At 43.0% G+C, this 26128-nt stretch overlaps 1 protein-coding gene across 3 annotated transcripts in view; it reads right to left on the bottom strand.

Annotated features, from left to right (window-relative positions):
- Positions 1-252: 252 nt before the first annotated feature.
- Abhd5 (abhydrolase domain containing 5, lysophosphatidic acid acyltransferase) overlaps positions 253-26128 on the bottom strand; it is a 32515-nt gene continuing 6639 nt past the window's right edge. Inside the window, exons 2-7 of one of the 3 annotated variants that reach the window (XM_032911249.1) lie at positions 16841-16926; positions 13138-13510; positions 5628-5782; positions 3775-3886; positions 2741-2927; positions 253-2256 (exon numbers count right to left, since the gene is read on the bottom strand). In XM_032911249.1, the coding sequence (XP_032767140.1) occupies positions 2167-2256; positions 2741-2927; positions 3775-3886; positions 5628-5782; positions 13138-13510; positions 16841-16926 (1003 nt within the window). In that variant the 3' untranslated portion in view covers positions 253-2166. Of the gene's footprint in view, positions 2257-2740; positions 2928-3774; positions 3887-5627; positions 5783-13137; positions 13511-13692; positions 13799-16840; positions 16927-26128 lie in introns of those variants that run through there. The other 2 variants (XM_032911252.1, XM_032911251.1) reach the window with 2 other exon arrangements.

Raw genomic sequence — 26128 nt, 5'->3', positions numbered from 1 at the left:
AAAGACACACATGAATGATGAGTTCTGACACTGTGGGATGAACCCTGCTGTGAAGAGAGCAGGAAGCGTCTCAAGGACCAGCGTGGCCATGACTGAAGCTGCGCCAACTGCCACAAAATTTGCACAGCACAGAGCAGCCATCCTCAGGACCACAGTGTCCATGGGAACTCACTGGACCCTGGCCCTGCCGTGGCCATTCTCACAGAAGGGTCCTTGCCAAAGACTCAAGAAAACACACAGCTGACCCACGGGTGCTAGCACTGTTGAGTTTATTCTGTACAATAACTTAGCAAAGACCAAAGATAGTTAAGAGACCTTTTACAAGAAAAGATATTTATCAACCACTGTTCTCAAGAATTCGCAGGTTATAAACTTCACTACTTCAACCTTTACAAAAATCACATACACCACAGAAAATTTCACGTTTAAGAAGCTTCACAACATGTTTCCAATAAAGCAAAGCAAGTCAGTGAGGAAGTCAGTCTCTCTGGGTGGGCCGGATTCTTGTGCAGAAACTTTTCCCTCAGCAAACTATGACTGACTGAGGCTGGTGAGTGTCAAACAAGAGTCCAGCCCAAACGTTATACCACTCTCAAGTTTGAGTCTGGCCATCAAAAACACTAACTATGAAGGGGGAAGGCCATTTTTATTCTCAAGGTGGCAGAAGCAAGCACTTTTGGTCTCATGGTGGCTTCTTGTACTAGCCTAAAGCATTTAATGAGTCAGATAAAGGTCACTGGGAAGCTGTTTGTCACGATTCAATATGATTTACATGTTCTCCTATAGTGTAGAGTTAATCTTTCTGGCAGTTAATTAACTGTGATATAATTTTATATTTTCAAAAAAATCCTGATTAGCCACTAAAAACGTAATAGCCCAAATCATCAAGTCATGATTTGTGAGGTTTAGTTTTTATTTGTGTAATCTGCCTTTCTTTTGGACAAACAATGTTGGTAACAATCCTCTTTGTTCTTTGTTATTTGTACAGAAGGCTTTCTCAGCATCCAGCTACTACATGGATAATTTCATAGTTTCAAATTTCCTTTCATTTTAAAAACTGTCAGAAAGTTATAAATTCAATGGTGGTTTCTGCCAAACAGTTCAAACAACATTATAGATTTTTTCATAATTTTACTTCAAGTATGTAAGTGATTAGATTAACATAATATTCAATAAAAAATAAACACAAGTTCTATCTCATTTCTGGTGCCATGAGACGTAACAGCACCACATATTTTTAATGTTAGTGGCAAACTGTAATCCAGTTTAAGCACCATTTAAGTTGGCTGTCCTTGAGAACACAGTGTGACTCAGTTTACTGAGAGGCAACAGTTGGAATAACCCTGTAGGTGATGAGACCTGTTCCTTCACTAGATCCTGGTTCATGGGAGCACTGGGAAGGACAGGGACAGGTTTCGGGTTCAGTACTCGGTACTTGAACTGCTGAGTCTACACGTATGTTCTCAGAGAACCCTGCAGATCTCACACAGAAGGTTCCCGAGCTGTGCTGCTGTGAGCTGTAGGTCACCACGGAACACATTTAAAATGCTGAAAATGGCTTTGCAGCCTTGATCATAAAACAGGAAAACAAGGAACGTTAACACTAGTGATCGACTCCCATCTTTTACATCAAACCTATCCTTTCATTCCATTTCAAAATGAAATATTCTAAACTCCATCTCAAAATGAAGTATTCTAAATTGAAATCTTTTTACATAAAAATACTTGGGTTAACTATGTTAGTTGTTAAAAGATGGTAAATACATGCAAAGAAAATAAAGTGCAGCTTCACAGCATCTGACGTAGCAGACCCTGAAGTCGCTAGTCAAACCAGCATACAGACTGCAGTACGAGAAGCACCTAACCAGCAGTTAGGTGAAAATGAGAAAGTCTCAGCTGAAAAATCACAATTTTTCAGTACGTCAGAAGGACAACCTTTATTTAAGGCTACTATTAAATTGAGAGAGTCTCGTATATTTTGAATTTTGTGCAGGAGAAAGGAAAGCCATTCTTCTAGAAGGCACTAATTGGTTTAAATATGGAAAACTGCAGAGTCCAGTCCAGGAGGCTCCCTGGTTCTTGGGTTGTACGTCTTACTCTTCCTGTGGCTTGGGTCTTGTCCGAGAACGGCATCAGGTACAGGTGCTCCTACACGGTTCAGTGTGCTCAGTCTACTGTGTGGCAGATCTCCTTGACTTTCTGGTTGAACTCCTCTGGCTGGTCTGCATACACATAATGCCCTGCCCCGAGGATAGCCTGGAAAGGGAGAACCGCCATGCGGGTAAGAAGGCAGCATGGAAACACAGCCGTCCTCAGAGACAAAGAACCACTGCACACGTAAACGATGGTAGAGACTCATCTGAAACCTAATTAGGATTTCTATCAAAAGGCTTTGAGAGCAACAGAAAAACCTCCTGAATCTTAATTTCACCACACAAGAGCCACCAGAAATACCACTCTAGACTGAAGGGCTAACGCAGGACCTGGTAAAAACCTCAACTGTGTGCTGCTCTGGGAAGTGGGTGTGAGCCGATCTGATTCTTAACCAGCCTTTCAGTGTCTGCAGAGAGGCGGGAAGGCCTCGGAAAGGGCATTCACGACAGGGACACTAAGTGTGCACAGCCCAACCTCTGCCCAAAGCCCTGTGACATCTCTGAATGCGGCTGAGTGGAGCCCAGCCAGAGGCCTCAGGGGAGTAACACGCGTCCTGAACAGAAACCACAGCCATCTGTATACTCACGATTGTCTTCACGTATGACTTGGGTCGCAGTGACTGGATGCTGGTGCCAGAGTTGCCATCTATGCAGGACCGGGCACCGAAGATCACTGAAACTGGAATGTCAGGGTGCAAGCCACCTATGCGCTGGAGCATGGGCCGCTTGGCCCACCCGTAAGGAATCGTCATGTTTTTGAAAGCTGTCTCACCACTACAGAGAGGAGGAGAGAACCACACTGAGTGATCTTGGGGACGAGTTTGCACTACAGCCTCACCTGTTAAAACACTCAGATTTGGCTTTCCAGGGATTAAAAATAAATCTGTTTAAACTTGTAAACTATTTACTAGTTAATGAACGGGAGATTCCATACATTATTAATGGATACTCTGCAGAAGGGGCAGAAGCTGTTAACAAGAAGATGAAGACAGAGATCTAAGTGACCAGCTGCCACTCTTAAACTGCAATCTCTCAGGCCCAGCACGCAGCCCCTCTGCTCTGCTCAGTGCCATCTATCCTGTGTTGACAGCTGCTGCAGCTCTACCTACCAGTGATTCTCCTGGGTCCCATCTGCCAGCAGGGAGGCCAGGAAGGAGAAGCCGTGTGTGCACTGCCCTAGGTGCCTGCAGTGAAACATTGCTGCAGTGCACTATGCACCATCCGCGGCCTGGCAGTGCTAGGATGGTCTCAGTATTGGTCAGGGATGCGGCCTAGAAGCACTAGGGCAGAGCCTTAATCTGAGCTTAGGAGTCACTGTGCTTGCTGGCTTCAAACTCCCCATGAAGCAGAGATATCCCTGAATCGCACTCCTCCTTGAGGTTCTTCCTGAGAACTCCAGGCCTTTGCCCTCCCGGTGACCCACGTCGTCAGACTTTGCCCTCCCAGTGCCCCATGTCGTCAGACTTTGCTTTCTACTCTTACCCTGCACAAAGCTGGGGAAGTGGGAAGAGTGGGTAGTCATGGGGCACTTGGGGGAAAATAAGTATGATCGAAATAGTTTGTAAAAATTCTCAAAGGACGAATAAAAATAAGGAAAAAGATTCAGAACCATAAGCCTTACCTTGGGGTTTGTACGTTACAGTGGTAGATGTACTCTGTCACCGTGTCATCTTCAAACATAGAGGAGTACTTCCGCTTGAAGTCCGGCCTCAGGCGCTGCACTAGACTCAACCCTGTTGACAGAAATAAACACACACCCCTCTAAGTTAGAGTTTACTCACAGAACAAGTGTTTGCTTATACACTAAGTGCTATGTAGACACACTATACATGTCTTAAGTATATTCTTAGGTTGGCGAAAGAGTGCATCCCGGCTATTGCTTTTAGGCTCCCTGAGAAGAGGTGGGAGAACTGAAGGCCGTGCTGCACTGGCTTCCAGGAGTGCTTTACCAGCTCACATACATTCACATCCTACAACTTGGTATTGTGAGGACATTGAATAGAGCACCACAAACATGAAAATCATCTTATTAGTTTGTATTCTTTTTCCCTCTATAGTAACATGATAACAAAATGTTAAAGTCTAAGTCAACATACTGGAATATATATAGGATATATAAATTTTTCCCTCTAAGATAAACTCAGAACTTCTGTTTAGGAAGCTCATACTGATAGAACAAGGCCTCAAGGAAAGCAAGAAGGAAGAAGGGCAGAGGCCTCTTGTTGGCACAGTGTTTGTTCCAGGACTCCAGACTATTAAAAGGATCACAGACATACACCAGGATGGTCGTACAGACCTTTAGTCCTACCACTCAGAAGACAGGTGGATCTCTGTGAATTTGAGGTTGACCTAATCTACATTTTGGGTTCCAGGCCAGTTGGGGCTACATAGTGAGACCCTGTGTCAAGCTGAGAATTATCATCATCAGAGGCATAGAAACAGGAGCCAACATCACCAAGAAAGCTACTAGACAAGCTAGAGCTACCCTAGCCCAGACTTTGCATTAGGGAATTAGTTAGGGGCCTTGGTTTAAGCCATGTATCAGAAATTCAGTCTTGTATTGCTAAAAATAAGCCCAACTTGTACACGTTGTATGGAGACAAAGTGAGAGCTCAGATCATCATCTTCAGAGTCCATGAGGGAAGGAAATTCCTGTGGCTGTGGGTAAGATGCTGGAGCTGAGAGTCTAAACACTAACACTCAAAATAAGTAAACACTCAAAGTAAATAAATCAGCCGGAGTCCCAAAATGTTCATGCAAAGGAAGGTTTTACTTTCCATCACACTGACATACAGGAGGAAAGAAGAGATCTGAGTATGGGGACCCTGGTCAGCTCCACAGTCCATCAAGTGGGCTTTGGGATCTTCTGCCTTCCTCTCAGACAATCACCAGAGATCACCAGAGAGGCCAGCAATGCTTTGCTCCTGCCTGTGTTTGCTTGGGTTTTCTGGTGCTGAGACAGACCAACCTTATCCCCAGCATTCCCCTCTGTCTCTACTCGATAATTACCTGTAATGTTTTACAATATAAAAGCTCCCTCTCTAGGACAGTGACCGGCTCCATGCTGTTCCTCAGCCTGACACGAATTAAGGGAGTAGGAGGAAAAGTAAGAGCTTGATTTGTTTTGACTTTAGCTAACAATAGTGAGCAGGAAACTCGGATGATCCCTATTTTATGCTGCTTCAACTTAGGACAGTGGAGAAGCAATAGGTGTTCTGTATTTTGAATCTTGGGTTCCTGAGCTGACATGTGGAACCAGACTCTTGTGCTAATAGGAAGTAACAGTGATCCACTTGAGCAGCCATGCACAAGGGCTCTGACAGCATACTATGCTGCTGCTCTGTGATGTCAGGGAGGCACTTTGAGCTGAGTATGACTTTGGTGGGGGATGCAGCCCTGTGGAGCCTAAGTGGAGGAAGCACTCACTCCTCTACTGTCTATAAACACTGTATTTCCCAGGGCATGAGCACTCACCAAAAGGTCCTGCAATCCTGAGGCCAGCCAGGGGGTTAAAGGGAGTCAATGCTGCCCCTAAGGCTCTGATCCAAACTGGAATTGGTCTCTCTTGATCAGCAAGATCTGGTCGCTCAGGAAAACCCCATGGTTCTACTAAAATGAGGTGACTGACCCTGTTAAGGAAAAAACAGATTTAAGTTCACTTGGCAAATTCACCCTTTATCTGTAAAAGGCTAACAGTAAACAAACTCAAAATAGACTGAACCTTAAAGGGAAGACTAACTGTCAATCAGGAAAAATCATGCTTTTGCTGTGTTAACTCTTAAGACTGGAAGGATTTAAAGGGTTTGTGGTAAAAGAAGGCTTTGCTTCTATGTAAATTCTGGTAACAAAAGAGACCCCAGAGTAAAGTACATAACTATGCTTTCTGAGAAGAGAAAGGAGAGGGGGGTGTGTGTACAAGTGATACCCACCACTGAACACCCACAAAAATGCAGTGGCTCTACACATCCCAAAGCTGACAGAAAAGATGAGAGAGAACTTTAAACTCAGGAAATGGCCTCGAATACCATAGCAGTTAACCTCCTATGAAAATTCTAAAATTTTAGGGCAAATTAGGATTTCGCCACAACCATGACAATAATATAAACTGGGCTAAAAAATACATTTTAGTTTAGGCGCCTGGAATTGGTAAAAGGAACATGTCTATCTACTCCACCCGTGACCCCATGATACACTAGCCATACACCCGTGACACCATGATACACTAGCCATACACCCGTGACACCATGATACACTAGCCATACGCCCGTGACACCATGATACACTAGCCATACACCCGTGACACCATGATACACTAGTCATACACTCTCTTCCTAATCCATTCCCAGATAACTTCTTCATTCCAATTTCATACAAACAGACCCATCACACCATTAATAGGTGTAATTTGGTCTTAGGAAACTTACTAAAGAAAAATCAGAAGTGTGAATTGCTACCATGTGACTGTAGTTTCTTCCATTCATCATAAAGACTGTAACTGAGGAACAAACAGCACCCCTGACACAAAGGCATTTCCAACTGTAAGGAATGCAGTCACTGGACGCCGGGCTAACCCCTAATGAGATGACGACATCTGATGGCCTCCCCAGTCATAACTAAAGCAATGGCAGAGCAACTGGAAACCATCCACGCCCACAGGGTTTTATTCCTGACATAAAAATACCTTGTTACTTTTGTCAGCACATGTGAGGATGAGTAACAGTCCTTACTTGGTATTTTTCCCCAACAGAAAGCTTTAAGACATAGTCCCAAGGAACAGAGCTCAGGACCATGGAGAAAACTCAGTCAACCTCTCATTGCAGATGGAAGGACACTGAGACCACAGATATGCACTGGTGTGCAATGGAGGTCAATGCCAAGTAAGGATGAACCTCCTTTCCCACTCTCAAAAGAGGACAACGACGACTGGGTAGGCTTCCTTCCTGAAGGCACCACAGCAGGAGAACGGTACATCTTAGTGTGCCAACGCAACACTGCCCTCTAAACGGTGGCCCCGAGACCACTCGGGGGATAGAACTGTGGATTTGAGGGCGTTAAATGGCACAGGACAGATGTGCTTACTTAATGTGTTTTCAAACCTAACATTTTAAAAATATTTTTAGTGTATAAGAAAAAGATTAGAAATACATTTTTTTTCTTAAAACAAAATGGAAGACTCCTTTAAATTCAGTGGGTGGGAAAGACATGCCAGAGACAGGAGGAGAATTGATGGACGGGCCATCTTACTGAAAACAGACATTCATGGAAGGAAGCAGCCAGCAATATTCATTGCTGACACACCTCCTAAACAGAGAAACTGATCTCTTAGTCTAAATACCCCATTGTGCTTGGGGCAAGCTGTTTTTGCTTGCCTTGCTCAATTTTCAAGATATCATCCCTCTGCAAAATGTCAGCTTAATATGTTGTGCAAAGTATTTTAAACTAGGATGAAGAACCTTTTTTGTTGTTGTTGTTGTGGTTGTTTTTGAAAAGTAGTAAATTGACCCAGTGTTGTCCAAGCCTGTCTTTGGGACCCAGAGTGGTGAAGGTGGCAGAGGCAGGTCCGGTGTTGGTCCTAAGTAAAAATAGCCAAGTATTTGAAAGCTCCAGCTCAGTCTAGTGAGGGTGCAGTTGTCCTGCAGACGGCCCTTGATCACACTGCTGCTCATAAAACTTCACAAGTCATTGCAGAGGGTCAAAAGCCAATGTGATTTATTTTCAATAAAGTATATTATTTAGAACTAAAACACAACAGGCATGAGCATGGCCCACACACATATAAATTCTTCACCAGACAGATGAAGCAAAAAAGTTTGAAAATAAATTTTCAAAACCTCCAACATCAGAAATGCAGTTAGACTGCATCCACTTTAGGTACATGTAAAAGACCTCACAAAATAATTTCCCTGTTTTTCACTGTAAGCCTTTTGAATACAACAGACCATGCAAAGCACTTGGCTACCAAGGTTAAGTATCCACTAAGCACAACTGTCATAGCATAATCTATTCCACAGAGGATACACTGAAGGATTTTACATTTTTATCTCGTTTACTTTCTTTTGGAGACACTATGTTGCAAATTTGTAGTGCTCTCCCTGCCTTCCTGCCTCCTGAGAGCTGAAATAACAGACATGAGCTAGTATACTAGTCCCACCCTGACAGGACTGTCACCTCACATGTAGATAAGGAATGAGTTTGAGAAGGCAGCACACCTGAGCCATCCTATCTGCGGACATCTTTCTCAAGAACCAGAGAGCGATTAAACTACAGGAATAGCACAGAGCCAGAAGAGCAGAAATAAGAGGGCAGCCCATCAGTTCTGAAACAGGGCTCTCAACACGAGTCACCAGAGTTTGGTTGAGTCTGCAGCAATGAACAGCCTACACCTCTAAAGGCAAAGCAATGGGTCCCATCCTCACTGACAGGCTGGGGCGAGACAGTGCTCTGTCTAATGAGCAGATGACTGCACACACTTGATGTTTATAAGACTCAGTCAGCTGCCAGCTGGAGTGACATAACCAGAACAATCAATCCCAGAACTAAAATGCACCAGGAAATCCATAAGGCCTCCTTGAAACAAGGAAGGAACAAGGAAGATGAATAGGAAGAACTCCAGTCTATACAAAGGAGCATTCTCGCACTGGAGGCAGCCCTAGGAATTCCTGTTAGTGCCACACCACTGGGGAGAATGGGAGGGCCTGGAAATACCAAAGCACTTCCAGTCCCGGGTCAAGTGCAAACACTGTTCTTAAGAGCATTCTGGAGCTGCTCAGCATTGTCAGGAAGCAGTCAGGCAAGGCGGGGGAACTTAACTTGAGATAATATTATCCCCAATCTTTTATTGGTGCAGACAATTTATAGCTTCTTTGTCATAACCTCGAATGGACCTCTTCGCTGCTCCTTTCTACTTCCTTCTTTTCTGAGACAGGATCTATGTGCTGCAAAGTGACCTCCAATTTTGCCCTCCCTGCCTCTGTCACCCAAGTGCTGGGACAGCAGGTTTGTACCATAGTACATAGCTCATGAACCACTGTCTAAGTTTTGATCATATGTTCTTTAGTATAGCAGATACCTGTAACATAGATGTGTCTTTGCAAAGGGAGGAAATATCAAAGGAAAATCCAACTGAGGGGAAGGGGCAAGGATCTTGGCTACCAACACTGGCTGGCTTTGCTCTCCACATGGGGAAGCAGCTCAAGACTCTTCAAGCAGCAAACAGTTCTGTTTTTTGTGACCCTGAATGTTAATCTACTAATGCGATTACAGGAGGCGTCCCCACTCATCACACTGTGGTAAAACACTGACAAGAACTGAGGTTGTTGTGAACAAGGACCTGTGGCTACATTTGGAGCCATCTACTAACCAGTTCACATTTTTTTCTGCCCATTGGCTGTTTCCTAAACAGCCCAGGTGCCTGCCTAGCACAAGCCTTGGTAATGTATACCTTATTGCCTATAATAATCTCCAGCCACCAGCTTCCTCTTTTAGATCTCAGCTCCAGAGACGTTTCTTTAGACCATGACTGGACCAGAGCCAGATCAGATTCTCACAGCACTACCCACCTCCCAGGCAGAGCACTTATCCCAGCTGCCCTGCACTCCTGATACATCATAAGTCTCATGCTCACGTGGTCCTGAGCCACGTCCCCTCCTGCACACAGCACATCTGCACATGCATCTGACATACCAATAAGGTGTGATGAGTTTTGAAGCATTCCTTCAGATAGTATATAATTAATACCATCCAGGAAAAATGCAGCTGTGACTCAAAGCCTTTCCAGATATGTTAAAAAGGAAAATTTTTAACAAAATGTGCCCCCAAACACACGTCAAACACACAATTACTAAATGTCAGTAAATAACCAATCTTCTAGAACGCACTACTGCAACATTCCATTCATTTTCTGATCTTTTGTTTGTTTACTTGGATTTTTCAGACAGGGTCTCTCTATGTAGCTTGGGCCATCCTGAAACTCACTCTGTAGATCAGACTGGCCTTGAACTCACAGAGATCCACCTGCCTTGGCCTCCTGAGTGCTGGGATTAAAGGCCTTTTCTTTGCCTGTTTGGGTATGACAAATAGTCTTTAAAAAAAATTTAAGTAAAAGAATGTAATTTTTAAAAGTTTTAGGTAAAAACATGGGGGTAGCAGTGAACACATTTTGTCTAAGGGGCCGAGTGACCCCATTCTATCTGTTCCTATCTGTGCCTTATACAGGCTGTCTCACTATTTTTGAGGTACAGTTTGAAAAGAGTGAAAACCCCCAGTTAAATGTGTTTACTTAAAGATCATTCTTACAGAAAACAGTATCAGTTTGTTCTGTTCGGTTTTGGTGCATTAGGTCAATATAAGTGGTGCATTTCTAAGGGCCCTGCCTTAAATCCCAGCACTCAGGAGGCCACGGCAAGTGGATCTCTCTAAGTTCAAGGCCAGTCTAGTCTACAGAGTAAGTTCCAGGACAGTCAGAACTACATACAGTCCCCATCTCAAAATATAAACCAAACCCAAATAAAGTAACATAAAGCTAGAAAGGAAAAAACAAAACAAAATAATACAGTCTTGAGTGTTCAACACTGTGGAGTATATATAATCCATAGTGGATAGTAAGAGGAGGCATTTAGACAAATGAGTCTACACGCCCTTGCACCCACTCATGACCACTGTTTAGTGGTTCTCTCTGTGTCCCCACAGAGCTAGGCACAAACACTCAAAACAACATTTCTGATCAGCTTCACAGGGGTTGGTTGTTGCTCTTCTCTCCTACGGATGGTTCTGAAGCATTCGCCAAGCTCTACCTCTTCAGAGCATTTCAACACTGCAAAGGAAACACTCACCCACTCCTCTCATCAGCAGCCAGCCCAGTTATGAAGGGTTACAAGCTTACGGTGTAAAGTTTGAAGATCAGTCTAGCCCACAGCCTCAGCCAGAGACGCCATAACACAAATGACAGCAGACTAAAACCAAGAGAGTCAACCCTCCTCACAAACAGTGCTGTTGTCTTAACTATGCTTTTCTTCTCTTTTCCACCAATAACACTAAGTTTTGTCACTATGAGCATGATACAATCACAGGCCAGCTTTAAAACGCCTAGTAAGAAAAGAAAGTGTAGTGGGTTTCATTGTTTTGTTGGTGGTTGGTTGGTTTTGTTTTGTTTTATGAACAGGTCTTCTGGTTGACAAGACTGTCACTGTCAAGCATATAAGGAACTCTGAGTCCACCAAAACTCTGGTATGAAGGCTGAGGTTTGCACACCAATCTGTGGAGAAAAGACGCTGTAGCTGGCCTTTGCTGCTTTGTCAGTTCTTCCTTCTTCTACCCTTCTCTACCCTTTCAACCTCCTGACACGAGATAAGAGAGAAAAAAGGATAGAGAGGAAAGAACAGAGATCCTGGATAAAGTGAGGGGTCAGCATGGGCCAACACTATTGTTAGATTACTTCCTGCTGATTAGGGGGTGTTGAGTTCCTTGGGGCAAGTTCTATCTTTGCTGTCAGGATACCTAATTTCTTCTTGTTTCTTCTTTGTGCACAACTAACTTAAAACTTGCAACCAACAGCTAATTACCAACCAGCAACCCCCCATGCCTCTCGGGCCCTACCATTTACATACCCTCTGAAACGTCCCCAGAATTCCAATGTCACACTCACAGAACTATCTGCAGCTGCAAAGCCTCGCCTCTACTAGAGCATGAGTCAAATCATAGTCAGCTGCTGTGAACAGTCTGAAGCAGCCCCATATCCCACACAGGATTAAAAAGGAAAAACCACATTCTTAATAATATGTCTATGTTTTTTAAAAAGAAGACAAAATTCTCACTATGAGGAGCTGTGCCAGAGAAAACACAGCACACTGTTTCACATGTCCAATGCTGTGCAGACCACACGCTTACAGCTGTGCAATAGGTGGCCTCATGGTGGGTTCAGACACTCAGAAAATGGCCATCCCATGCCTCACCCACAATCTTCAATGTCCATGGTTTCTGTAATTCTAGATTTAAAACACAGTTCAATGTGAAAAAAATACATCAGCAACACAAAAACACTGATATCCCCCTTGTATAAAGAAGGCTAAAAACAAAGCTAACTTTCTTTTCTTTTCTTTGGACTTCCATGTGACTCCTGCTAAAACAGCAGTATCAGAGGAAACTACAAAAAATAATAATAAAGAGTCTGAAGCAAATGCCCACTGACTCAAGACTGAAAAACAGTTCTAGCTGAGCACAGTGGGTAAGTCTATAATACCACTCAGGGAGAAAGGGGAAGGAGGTTCAAGCTTCAGGTCAACATGGGTTACAGTGAGTTAGAGGTCAGCCTAGTATCCTGCAAGATCCTGTCTCACAAAGAATTACTCCGTTAAGATCTGCAGTAAAAAACGTTTAGGGAATTATATAGTCAAAACCCATAGAAGATGCACTATGAAGATAACTGAAATTCAGAGCTTATAGATTTGTTCAGTCACAGAGACCTAGCCGGCTCTCAGGACAACTTAACTATACTTTAGTGGAAAGTCTAGAAAAGACTGATGGATCCAAAGATTTAATTGTGATAGTAAAAATAAGCAATGACACCACGATATTTTTGCTGGTGGCTTAAAGTTATACATTAGGTAAGTATTATGCCCTTAATCCCAGCACTTGGGGCATAGTGGCAAGCAGATCTCTGTGAACTGGAGGCCAACATGGTCTACATACTGAGTTCTAAGCCAGTCAGAGCTACACAATGAGACTCTGTCTCAGAAAAGCTTATACATTAGATTTTGTATAATTATAAATAACACATATAATATCTTTTGTCAAGTTTATCAACAGAGTACACGTAATAGAAAATCTGATTTCATTCTTTTAGCTATACACGTGGTTGCCAGTTGTGGCATTTGTTTATTGGGTCTTGTAAAAGAACGTCTACCTTGTGAGGCTCATCAGTAACTACCAAGCATGGGAACCGCAGACTAACACTTGGGTGGCCGTCCCCTCTGCTGCTGGCACTTACCTTGACGGGTACTTCAGTGAGTAGGCAGCAGCCAAGAACCCTCCCAGGTTGTGTCCAAGCAAGATCATTTTGTCCAACCTGAGGGCACATCTCCACTCTTCAATGGATTCCACAAACTGATTCTCCACTTCTTCCGCATCACTGTCAAACCTAGGTCTACTACTTCTTCCAAAGCCCAGTAGGTCAAAGGCATAGACAGGCCTATCAGTGCTTAGATCTTCAAAATTCAGGGCCCAAAGTCCAAGACCTCCTCCAAAACCATGCAGGAGGACAAGTGGTGTCTTACTAGACATGTTGTGTGAGAACATCAGTGTCCATATGCTGTTTCCATTGGATATGCGCACAGGCTCTTTCTTGTAAGTGCAGGGGACACCTGGTGACGACAGAGGGAATCTGCTCAGTTCCATTGCTTGAGTACTCTCAAAGCAAAACCAGTGAAGAACCGTTAATTCTGTTATTTTAGCTCTTATCATATCAACCCCTAAAGGAGTATATACCTGACTGAAGCAAACAAATCTAAATGATTATGTTTTATAACTACGTGGGAAGACTTACCTTAGATAAGCCTCAAGTATCTGTGGTCAAAGTCTTTGGCAAGTCATATGACCTCCTGACTTCTTTCCACTCTAGCATACTGAGGGTATTACATGCCTAGAACTGAGAAGAACTCAGTGGTCACTAAACCCATTATTTTAAGGTCTCTAGCTTTGCAGACAACAACAAAAGAATTCCATCGTGAATTTGCAGAGCACTTGACAGATAAGCATCTGAGACGGAGGTCAAACTTGAAAGGACCATGGAAAGTTATCAGTAAGTTGGAGAAGGATTAATTGTATCTATAGTAAACACACACCTGGAGAGTTAGGTCATTTTAAAGCTTAGTGGAAGAGGGATCACAGGCCATGACATGAATGAACACCTCTTCATGAGGTAACCAGAGTTCAAGTGATTGACCAGAAAATAAAAATATAGTTCTGTAGATCAAAACTCTTCTGTTCAAAATCCCATATAATTAAATACTTTAAACCCTACAAATTGACCAAAGATAAAACTAAAGTTGATTTATATTAAAAATAGCTACTCCAGGAATATCCTTAATTATGTGCATATTCATGGATATCTCTTCCCTTCAGTCAAAGAGCCAACCTTAGGTTCTATGTCCACTGTGCACATGGAAAGGCAGCATTCATTTGAGTTTTAATAGATACTTTGCCCTTAACTGGGAAGAAATTCCCTCACTTAGAAAAGGAGATGACCCGGGATTTCCAAGAAGCCAGATCTCTTCAGCTTTTGAAACAGGACTGAGAAATTCCATAAAAATCGTCTGTACCAACTGGTAGAGAGCTCATTCCAGTGTTTAGCCACTTATGTCCCTGTTGGACGTCAGAGCAAGGCCAATTCTCAGTCAGACACTAGCACACACGTTGGGCATCTGGCAATTTTAATAAACCTAACAAAAGGTTTTTTGTGGTTAGGCAAACCACAGTTAAAATTCCAATAGTTCTGTATATAGCAACATTATCCAGGTACATGGAACAGAAATTCATTTTTTATTTAAAACCCACACAAAAGGACTAATTACCCATTTGTAATAATGGAACCAGTCATGGTCACTTACTCTGGAATTGCGAAATGTACAAAAGAGAAGGTAAAGAGGGCGATAGACAGGCCTAGACTGACAGCATAAACATTCCGAACGATCACATATCGGAGTCTTTGCTTTATCAGCTCCTGCAGACTCCATTAGCAGAAAGAAACCATATAATCAATACCACAAGTTGGGATCAATTCCAGTGCTCATAAGAGAAAGCAACAGGCTCCCGGGCCAATATGAATGTGGATTTACAGAACAGTGCAGTCAAAAGGAACATAAAGGAATGCCCGACCCTCATTTCATAGTTGAGGAAGGAGAAGTTGAGCAAGGTTACTTGCCCAAGAGCTGGTAACACTTCTCAGCAGTCTGGGCCAGACTTGGTTCCAGTCTAGAATATGTTCCACTAATAAGACTTTGGAATCCTAAGCATCTGCTCTCAAATACATAGTTTGGGCACATTGGGAAGGTCTTGGAAAGTATTAAAGCTTTGTTTGCCATTCTTTTAAAAATACTTTATTTTGGGGTTGGGGATTTAGCTCCGTGGTAGAGCACTTGCCTAGAAAGTGCAAGACCCCGAGTTCAGTCCTCAGCTCTGAAAAAAAATATTTTTTAATTATGTGAGTAAACACATGCATACTCAAGTACACATATGAGTGCAGGTGTGGAAGACAAGTATCAAATTCCCTGGAGCTGAAGTCACAAGTGGTTATGATACATGTGGCATAAATGCTGAGGCTAAACTCTGGTCCTCTGCAAAAGTACTACATGATCTAAGCCATCACAGTACATGGTGTGAGCCATCACAACACATGGTCTGAGCCATCACAGTAACATGGTGTGAACCACCACAGTACATGGTCTGAGACATCACAACACATGGTCTGAGCCATCACGGTATATGGTCTGAGCCATCACAGTACATGGTGTGAGCCTTCACAGTACATGGTCTGAGCCATCACAACACATGGTCTGAGCCATCACAGTACATGGTGTGAGCTATCACAATACATGGTGTGAGCCATCACAACACATGGTGTGAGCCATCACGGTACATGGTCTGAGCCATCACAGTACATGGTGTGAGCTATCACAATACATGGTCTGAGCCATCACAACACATGGTCTGAGCCATCACAACACATGGTCTGAGCCATCACAACACATGGTCTGAGCCATCACAACACATGGTCTGAGCCATCACAACACATGGTCTGAGCCATCACAACACATGATCTGAGCCATCACAGTACATGGTCTGAGCCATCACAGTACATGGTCTGAGCCATCACATCACATGGTGTGAGCCATCACAGTACATGGTCTGAGCCATCACAGTACATGGTGTGAGCCATCACAGTACATGGTGTGAGCCATCGCAACACATGGTCTGAGCCATCGCAACACATGGTGTGAGCCATCACATCACATGGTGTGAGCCATCACAGTACATGGTGTGAGCCATCACAGTACATGGTGTGAGCCATCACAGTACATGGTGTGAGCTATCACAATACATCGTCTGAGTCATCACAACACATGGTGTGAGCCATCACAGTACATGGTCAGAGTCATCAGATCTCTCTCCCTCACCCCTCCTCTCCCCATCTGCCCTTCTACTCTTATTCTTGAGTGTTACAGGGGTGGTTTTCAAGTCACGTTTACAAGTGAGTACACAGAAACAAATGTACAAATCCAGCTCATTATGGAGATCTTTGATCCTGAAAACAATGCCACTCCTCTAATAACATTTTTTGGGAAGTATGCAATGCTTTTACAAACATTCTTTTAACATAGAATAGTTTATTACTATGATTTTCAAACAATTAACAAATTTTTTAATTCAAACTTAATTTTACTAATAAATATCAATAATTATATTTCATAAACAATGCTCCTTGGGATCTTTACTACTTAAATAGTTTAACAGGGACTTAAGACACAAGAAATTGACAATCACTGCCCCACCCTCACCCCATGCCACATGCTGAAACAGAAGAAGAAGAAGAAGGCTCTTAGCCCACCTCAGGATCTTATCTTCAGCTTCTGGACAACGCACTATGGTAGATCTATTTTAGTAAATGGTTTAAACTTATAAGAGAAAAACCTTACATTTTAGCATTTTCTCTTCAGCTTCTTTAAGGTGTGATGTAGACGTGGGACACCAGGTAGGAAGCCACCCTGTCAGCCATCCTGACCTAAAACACCAAAAACAAATACAAATAAGTAAGGCCATGCTCTTGCCAACTATCAGCTACCACGTCCTGGAATTCTTAGGGAACCCCCACCAGTGCGAGGGCAAGCTACAAGTAACAGGTCAATGGGACAGGCACTGGGTACCTACAGGTAGTGACAAAGGCTATATCACCCTGTAGGATAGTCAAATTCCAAATAATCACAGAAAGGCTAAAAATAAGGGAGGGAAGAAAGGAGGGACACCGCTCCCAAAGTAAGGCCTTCTCTTAATAGATAGAAGTGCAAAAAGTTAAAAACTATGTATGAATATGTTCACCTCACCTGAACAACAGGTTTAAAGTGAGAAGAAAAATTCTACTAGAAATTCTCATTTAAAAAAATGAAAAAAGTTTTAGACATCAGGAAAAAGTGCAAAGAGCTGCTGGCCTGGGTGCAACCTGCCTAGAGCAGCTAGCTGACTGACTGATAGAACATCCTTGGCACCACACCTGTCTGAAAGCAGCAGCACCAAGAGAACAAGGAGAGCAGGTCTGACACAACAGATGATGTGGAGAGGCGGTGACTGACTCCTGCTAAGAGTCAACTCCAAACCGGGTGAGCTTTCAGTGTTAGGCCAGCCAGCCGACCAAACCCCAGTGCAGTACTTAGATGCAATACAGAGGTCAGCAGCCACCTGCAGCTGGCCAGGCTTCAGTGAGGTAATGAGACATTCTTGAGGAATGAAGAATGAATTTGAAAAGTGATGGATTCCATATGGAAGTTCAGGGCCTGAACCAAAGCACTGGCAAGAGGGACAAAGACATGAAGACTTAGCCAAAGAATGTTTAAAACTGAAACAGTGGTTGGAAGGTATAATAAAGATTCCTTGTGTTTGCCTCAGTACCACCATCATGATAGAGAACACACTAAATTCAAACAGGGGCTGGGTACAGTTTGTGGTGATTGCTAGTCTAGCATGCTGGAGGCCCTGGATTTGATTCCTGTGCTTCAAATAGAAAAAAAGCAAGAAACAAGAGAAATGAAAAAGTCGGTGTGAGTAGAGAAGTAGGCTGTTTGGGAAGGGATACTCAGCCTCTGGGCTTTCTCTAAACTTTGTAGGCTCTCCCTACAGTTCCTGTAAAATGCCTTTCTATATAGCAGGTACTCAGTAACTAATGTCTCATGAATTACTAGGTCACTTACAATTTAGGGTAGTCTTAGTCCAAATTAAGCCCAGTTCACAGATGTGAAAGCTGAAGTTTGGTTCACACCAGAATAAAGGATACACAGCTAGTGGGGTTGGGGATTTAGCTCAGTGGTAGAGCACTTGCCTAGCAAGTGCAAGGCCCTGGGTTCGGTCCCCAGCTCCGAAAAATAGAAAAGAAAAAAAAAAAGGATACACAGCTAGTAACAAAAGTAGATACTCTTCAGTTCTGAAAGACCCCCAAATCCCTATTGTCAATGGGAGATTACCCCCCTGAAACTGCTGAGAAGTTGCCTGTTGTGTACAGATGACCCACACACCTCGGTTCTGTGAAGCAGGGACTTTACAACCTGTCCAGTGCTCCTACCCAGCTTTTCTCTTGCTTTGCTTCACCCCTCTCAAAACTTTATACTGCATATCTCTGGGGTTCACCCAGCTCTTCCTTTGGTCTAATGCCTCACTTTTTCAGAGAAACTATTCCTGATGCGATGCCAGGGTGTAGCGGTGTGCTTGGCCCCTGCTACAGTTACAGTTACTGTAGTTAGTTACTGTAGTTACAGTTACTGTAGTTATAGTTCCTGTAGTTACAGTTACTGTAGTTACAGTTACTGTAGTTAGTGGCTATTTTTTTTTACATGTTTATCTGCCTACTGCATGGCGAATAGACCAAAAGTTAAATCCATCTCAAAAGCTGACCTTATGTCCAGTGCTAAATACACCAACTGGCTGGTGGGCAAGTGAGCACTTGAGAGCTGTGACTGGGAGCTAGAGGCCGCAGTCACCAGCCTAAGAGAAGTGAGATGAAGAAGGGCAGATGGGCTCTCCAGAGGCAAAGAGCACGAGTATGCTGCAGGTTCTTGTAACAACAAAGTACATGGGTAGGGCAAAGGCCTGAAGCTTCAAAACAAAAGATAGCTAAATATTGACACAAAGAAGAGACTCCAGGAAAGAGTCCTCAGCATGCAGCAGACAATGCTTGGAGGCATGATGCCCTAGTAGCTACACTCTAATATGAGCCAATCCCTTTATTTCTATAATTATCCTTCTTCTTTAGGCAAAATGTCATAATAGGTTCAGTAGTATTACCAGTGAGTGAGTGAGTGTGTGTGAGTGTGTGTGTGTGTGTGTGTGTGTGTGTGTGTGTGTGTGTGTGTGTGCGTGTAGACAAACAGAAAAAATCAAGACAAGAATATTAGCAGATACATCTGGCCAGGTTTTCCTGTTTGATATACAATGGCCTGCATTAAAATGCCAGTTTCATACTTGCGCACTGACAAGACAGGAAGACCATGGGCACCCCTCAAAAGTGCTACACTGACCAACTGTTGAGGTAAGAAGATGTCAGCACTAGTCCACTCCTGAGTTTGCAAATCTATCTACAAACTAACTAGGGAATGATAAGGGTTAAGCAACTTTTAAATTTATTAACAATTTTTTAACTTTTAAATTTATTAACAATTTTTTAATATTCAAAAAAGAAGGTAATGCGGTTTTGCTTGTTTTTAAATTATCATTAAATTGAAGCTCTTTTGTCTTGGACTGGTGTAGGGAGCGGCTAAAGATGGCGCCGACATCCGGTGGTCGTTTGTGGTAAACACCTACAGCGCATGTGTTGGCATACCCCCAGCACCTACTAGGCCAGGGTGATATTCATGCTAAATAGGTTATTTCATACTCCACCAATCCCCAGTGGACAAATTTACAGCTACAGTCTGTTTTGTATATAAGGCAAGTGTTTTGTTCCTGGGTCCCCGTGATCATCAATGAGGTGTCCTGCAATAAAGGCTGATTGAAAAGGATCCAACGGTGTTGCGCCTTCCTTGCCGGTCGAGGTGGGGCGCGACAACTGGTGGCCCGACGGGACCCGAGAAAATCTTTTTCGTCTGGATCCAGAACTTTTCAGCCACAGGACGGTCGGGCCGGTAAGTTCCCAAGGGGTGGCAGTTTGATTGCCGGAATTGGGACAATAGAGTTCTAGAAGTGGAACAGTAAAGTTCCTGAAATTGGGACTGTAAAGCTCCGGGATAAGGGATTGTAAAACTTCCCTGGTAGGACAATAAAGTTCTCTGGAAAAGCAGAGGCAATGATAGCCTTGGTTTAGAGGCGAAAAGGGGTTTGTGGAGCAAGGTAATGTTGTCTTTTCCATTTGATCCTTTGTGGGTTGGACTAGCACTTTTGCCTTATACTCCTTTTGTGTTGTGGTGTTGCTACTGTTAATTGCCATCGTCCAGGGCACGAATGCATTTGTTGGGAAGAGTCCACTGATGAGCCACAAGATCGTGTAAATAAAACATGCCAGCTCGCCTTGCTCGTAAATCGATCGTAAATAAAGGTCGTAAAAGCATGGGAAGCTCACACTCCACCCTGCTCCTGTCAGCTCTTCAGGAGCTTCTTGGTCAGCGTAAGCTTAAAATTGAAAAGAAAATCCTGTTGTGTTTTTTCTTGATGAGTGTAACTGTTGTGCCCGTGGTTTATAGTGTCAGGATCGCTTACTTTGAGAGCATGGGAGAGGCTGGGAAAAGATCTGGATAAGGAGACTACAGTGGGCAAGCTTAAACCAGGGACAAGGCCACTTTGGCGTATGATCCGTGCCTGCTTGGAAGATAAACGATGTGAAGAAGCTGTTAGGACAGGTCAGAGAATCCTTACAGAGCAACAGGAGAGTATGTCAGAAGGAGAGAAAGTTTTGAAGGAAAGAAAGAAAAGAAAAGGAGGAAAAGAGATAAAAGAAAAGGCAGAAAAGATCAAGGAGAGGACAGACAAAGGCGGGAATAGTAATCAAGATCAAGGAACAAAGAAAATTTATCCCTCATTAAAGACATTGACCTTGGAGATGTCTAGTGACTCAGAGTTTAGTGATAGTGACTTAGCTGACCTTGAGGAGGAGGTAGCTCATTATGAGAAAGAAGTTTATCATTCTGACTGGCCAAACACTTATGCTGTGCAGAAACAAGCCAAGGACTTAAATAAGAAGACAATTATCCCAACAGCACCTCCTGCACCATCGTATAACTTTCAAAGGAAAACAATAGTGAAGTCTGCAAGAGGTACTTCTTTTTGCCCAGAAGTGTGGAAAGAGTTAGGATTGAGTTTTCCAGTTTTTCTGGATGCAAATGGGCAGCAACATCATGAACCTGTTGACTTTAAGACAATAAAACAATTAACAGAGTCAGTCAAAACCTATGGAGTCAACTCAGCTTTTGTTATCGCTCAAATTGAGGCTCTTGGCAGATATTGTCTCACCCCTGGAGACTGGGGGAGTTTAACCAGAGCCTGCCTCTCTCTGGCTATGGAGCAAGTGTAGTGAGTAGGAAACTTAATTTTATGGACCCCACTCTAGTGGCGGTGTGTTGGTTGATAGCCAACGTTAATTTTTGAAGCATAGTGTTTTATCTGTGCTTGTGCTCCCAGCCCACACAGTAGTGGAGAGCGAAACTAGCTGCGGAGCTGCTGCAGCGAGCAAGGAGACTTCTCAGTCTCATCCAATTTTTCTGGCTCTTCAGGAGCTGTTTGAAAGAAAAGGCTTAGGATAAAAGAAGCACTATAGAGAGATTTCCTTAGTGAGTGTGATGCTATTGCACCTGGTTCAGTCTCTGGGAATCTCAGGTAGACAGCTGAGATAAGCTGGGAGAGATTTACATTTTGCTTGGGAACAAGGAACCTTAAAGGGACAGACTGCGTTAGGAAATGCTACAGGAGAAATGATCTAAAAAGGCTGAGAGTGAGGGGGGAGGACTCTAAGGAAAAAAAAACAAGAAAGGAATTTCTGCCAGTTGAAGGCCTGACCTTCAACTTTTGCTCACAGAAAGAGAGTGCTCATTAGAGAAGCTCTTTTAAGGAGCCTACCTTATCTGTTGGTTTTATTCCAAGAGAGGAGTCATCTCCAACATTAAGTTATTTTTCTCCGGTCATCATTAATATGGAGAGTGCCTTTGATCCTATCCCCACAACAGCCAATTCCTGCCCCTATGGTCAAAATGCCCCAGGTTGGGGGACAGAGAAGCCCCACGGACCGAAAAACTGCCAACAGCCAAAGGCGAAAGTTATAACAGAGAGCATTCCAGGAAACCGGTTGGCCCAAGCCTAACCAGATGTGTTTCAAATACAGATGCTTCATCAACTCTGACAAACTTTTACTCCGACAGGACGAGATAAAAATAAAGAGGACCTGAAGATCCGATCCTTCTCCTGATTTAGTAGCTCTGTTCCAAGAACCAGGGGCCATAAAACCTTTTGGCATCCCTTATCTCCTGGAGCCATAAAACAGGGACATATTGGGGTAAGATGGGCTAGAAAAGGCCTCGATGATTTGGGCTAGCATGAGTAAAACTTGTAATAAAAAAGAGACAAGGTAATGATAAAGTGTTTTTGTGTATACATTCTTTTAGAGTTATGTTTTAATCTTTGGACCCTGATTAGAGATAGTTTACACCCTAGACATGAGAGAGAATGGGTTTGGGAAAAACAGTCCTCCCAGACTCTCCACAGATGCTTTGGAGAAAGAGAAAAACTTTCAGAGCTCTCCTGGGAACAGAAGAAAGGCAGGAGACGCCCTGCCTCTCTGCTGGCAGTCCATTGAGAAATGCTTATTTCTGGTTCTGGGTTCCATAGGCAGGATATCTGGGTCCTTTCAGTGGGACACCATCTAGTTTTTTCCCTTTATGTCTATTGTCTGTCCTTGGTGCAACCAAGGCTGTCCATGTCTGTCATTTTATGTCTGTGGTTTTGTTTCTCGTTGTTTAAATGTTTTATGTTTCATGTTCAAAAGAAAATGGTAAAAACTTTTATCTGCCGGTCATTCACACCTTGATTTGGTCTTAACTCGTTTCTAAAAGGAACAAACTAATAAAAAACAATTTCAATCGGCCTTTGAGCCCCTGCACCTACAGAAAGGGAGCCCAGGTCAGCTAGAAGCTGCCTGGAGCAGAGCATCTACAGGAGCTGATCTTAAAAGTGCCAACAGCTCTCAGCTTCTTGGTATGGGAGCTGATGGCTGTTTCTCTTAGTAAAAATCTTGACTTGTTATTAGACTTAACAGGTGACAAGGTGCTTCTTTTTAAATCACAGCTAGAAAACAAAAAATGGTGCTTGGTCTAAATATTAAAGACATGTGTTAATCCTTCCAATTTTGTTTGACTGGTTTTAAATGTATAAATGCTCCTACACAGCTTGCCTTGGTCATAGATTATTGGCCTTTAAGTTATTGGATATGGTTAAAAAATTATAACATCTATAACAAGAAGTTGACATAAACTGATAATTTTGATGAACTATTCTAGACAATATATGACATAACCAACCTAGAGAAACAGGTCTAAATTGAGATAATATTTTATAGAACTTTATCCTAGGAGCCAGGCACCCCCAAATTACAGAATGTAAAATTGTGTTAGAAGTTTTTAAAAGATTTCACTTGATTCTTTTCAATTTAATTTCTGATTCTGCTTATGTGGTTAATGCTGTGCTCACTTGAAATTACAGGGCCAATTAGGTTTCCACTAGTACTATATGTCAAATTCTTTTAGAATTGCAAAAAATTAATTTGGGCCAGGAAAAATAAGTTTTTCATACAAATATTCGAGCTCATACTAATTTGCCTGGTCCCATGGCCAGTAATAATCTCTGGTGGATGCTAGTACCTGCAGAGAATTTATTTTTCATAGCCCCAGTTGATCTCGCCAGAGAATTTCATCAAAAGTTCCATGTTCCTGCTTTCACTTCTTCAACAAAAATTTAAAATCTCTAGAGCTACAGCTCGTGATGTAGTGTTACGTTGCCAGAATTGTGTTCAGTTTCACCACCTCCCAGGTAGGAAATTAACCTTCGTGGCCTGATTCCATTAAAGCTCTGACATAGATGGATGTTACAACACATATCTCAATTTGGAAATTTAAAATATATACACATGTTTTCTTTTTGATACCTGTTCTGGCATTATACATGCCACACTGATGACTGGTGAAAGGCTCGTAATGCCATTAGTCATTGCTTAGAGGCGTGACAGCCTGGGGAAAGCCTGACAGTCTCAAGACAGACAACGGACCTGCCTACACTACAAAGTCTTTTCAGGCATTTTGCCAAACAATGCAGGTCAAACATACTACAGGATTGCCATACAATCCCCAAGGTCAAGAAATTGTAAAAAGAACACATCATACTTTAAAAGAGCTCTTACAAAAACAAAAAGGGGGAATTGCCTATAGCAAAACACCAAGAGAACAGTTGTCTTTAGCTCTTTTTACTCTAAATTTCTTAATTTTGGATACGCATGGCCGCTCTGCTGCGGATCGCCATGCTGCTACTAAACCTATGACTAATCAAATACAGACGGCTGAGACTATCAATCAGATTGTAGAAAGAACCACAGTGACATTGGAGATACAAAAAAAATTTAATGCCCACTTGACATCTGGCTTTCTATTAGCTATACCAAAGAATAGATTTGCTTCAGGAACAAATTGAGGCATTATATCATATGACACAGCTGTCCTGCGTTTCCTCTCTTAGAGGCTTATGTGTTACTCCATTGAAAGCTAACTTTTCTCAGTATTCTCAACAGAGCAAAGAAATCTCAAATTATTTGAAAGGAAACTGGTCCATGGAAGGAACAATTATCAAGACAATTGCTGATACAGATTGCTGTCCTCAATAACACCAAAATGGAACCCATCTCGATTGGGGATTTCACCCCGTGGATCACCAATGCTTTCTCATTTTCAAAGAATGGCATGTTTGCCTGGGGGGCTATTGTGTCTTTGGGATGTGGAGTATGTCTATGGCTTTTTTTGTCGTTTATAACGAGAGCATGCCAGACACAAAGCGATTGTTTACCAGGCTATGGCGGCCATTAAAAGTGGTGCTTCTCCCAGTGTATGGCTGGCCTCTCTGAGAGATTGAGAGTTCGCCCTAGATCATGTTTTGTCACTGTCATGTGAAGTCATTGTATCCAGAGACGGGCAACTTTCCTCAGGCTCGGACCAACCTAAGACAGGAGCCCGGTGGCGATAGGGTTAATTTCCAGTGACGGGTAAGGCCGAGTTTTTGAGAGGAACGACCTAAGACAGGAACAATGACATGTATTGACGTGACACCCAGATCTAGACCAGTCATGGACAGAGGTGGCCCTGCCCTGTTTGTACATTCGGGCTGGTCCCATGCCCCTCTGCTCTGTCTCTCCCCTAATATTAAGCACACACCAATAGCCCAGAACGGTGTGTTATACATCTCAGTCATCTCTAGCCATTGGGGTGCAGTCCTAACTGCAAGAGTGGCTCGCCATGGCCGAGCTGGGCACTCTGTGAGGCATGTCTGACCTCTCTCAGACCACTACCTCCACCTAATGGGTTCATTTTTAAATAAAACAAAAAAGAGGGAGATGTAGGGAGCGGCTAAAGATGGCGCCGACATCCGGTGGTCGTTTGTGGTAAACACCTACAGCGCATGTGTTGGCATACCCCCAGCACCTACTAGGCCAGGGTGATATTCATGCTAAATAGGTTATTTCATACTCCACCAATCCCCAGTGGACAAATTTACAGCTACAGTCTGTTTTGTATATAAGGCAAGTGCCTTTGTTCCTCGGGGTCCCCGTATCATCAATGAGGTGTCCTGCAATAAAGGCTGATTGAAAAGGATCCAACGGTGTTGCGTCTTCCTTGCCGGTCGAGGTGGGCGCGACAGACTGGGTATCGTGCCTTTATTTGATCATAAAGTTATGAACAGGAATTTTTTATAACTGAATCTCCTCACCTTCTATCACTGTTCTTAAAGAGATACGCTTCAGATCCTAGCACAGTTATTTGCCAGAGGTCAGTACAAAAAAACTGAAAAAAAGTGAAATATAATTTACTGTTGCTCCAAATAACTGAGTTGGGGCAAAGAAAGCACAAATGCAGTATTTGGTTCAATCACTTAAAAAAATTTTTTAGACTGAAACTTTCTTTGTATGGGGATTAGAAATTTAAAAGTTATGAAGCAAACTCAGACAGAGGTCCTCCTCCACTGACTCACTACTGCACAAA

The sequence above is a fragment of the Rattus rattus genome, chromosome 8 (genome assembly GCF_011064425.1).
Source record: "Rattus rattus isolate New Zealand chromosome 8, Rrattus_CSIRO_v1, whole genome shotgun sequence".
NCBI classification, from domain to species: domain Eukaryota; kingdom Metazoa; phylum Chordata; class Mammalia; order Rodentia; family Muridae; genus Rattus; species Rattus rattus.
Note: the sequence above shows the minus strand (reverse complement) of the source record. Positions and strands in the feature narration are given on the sequence as shown.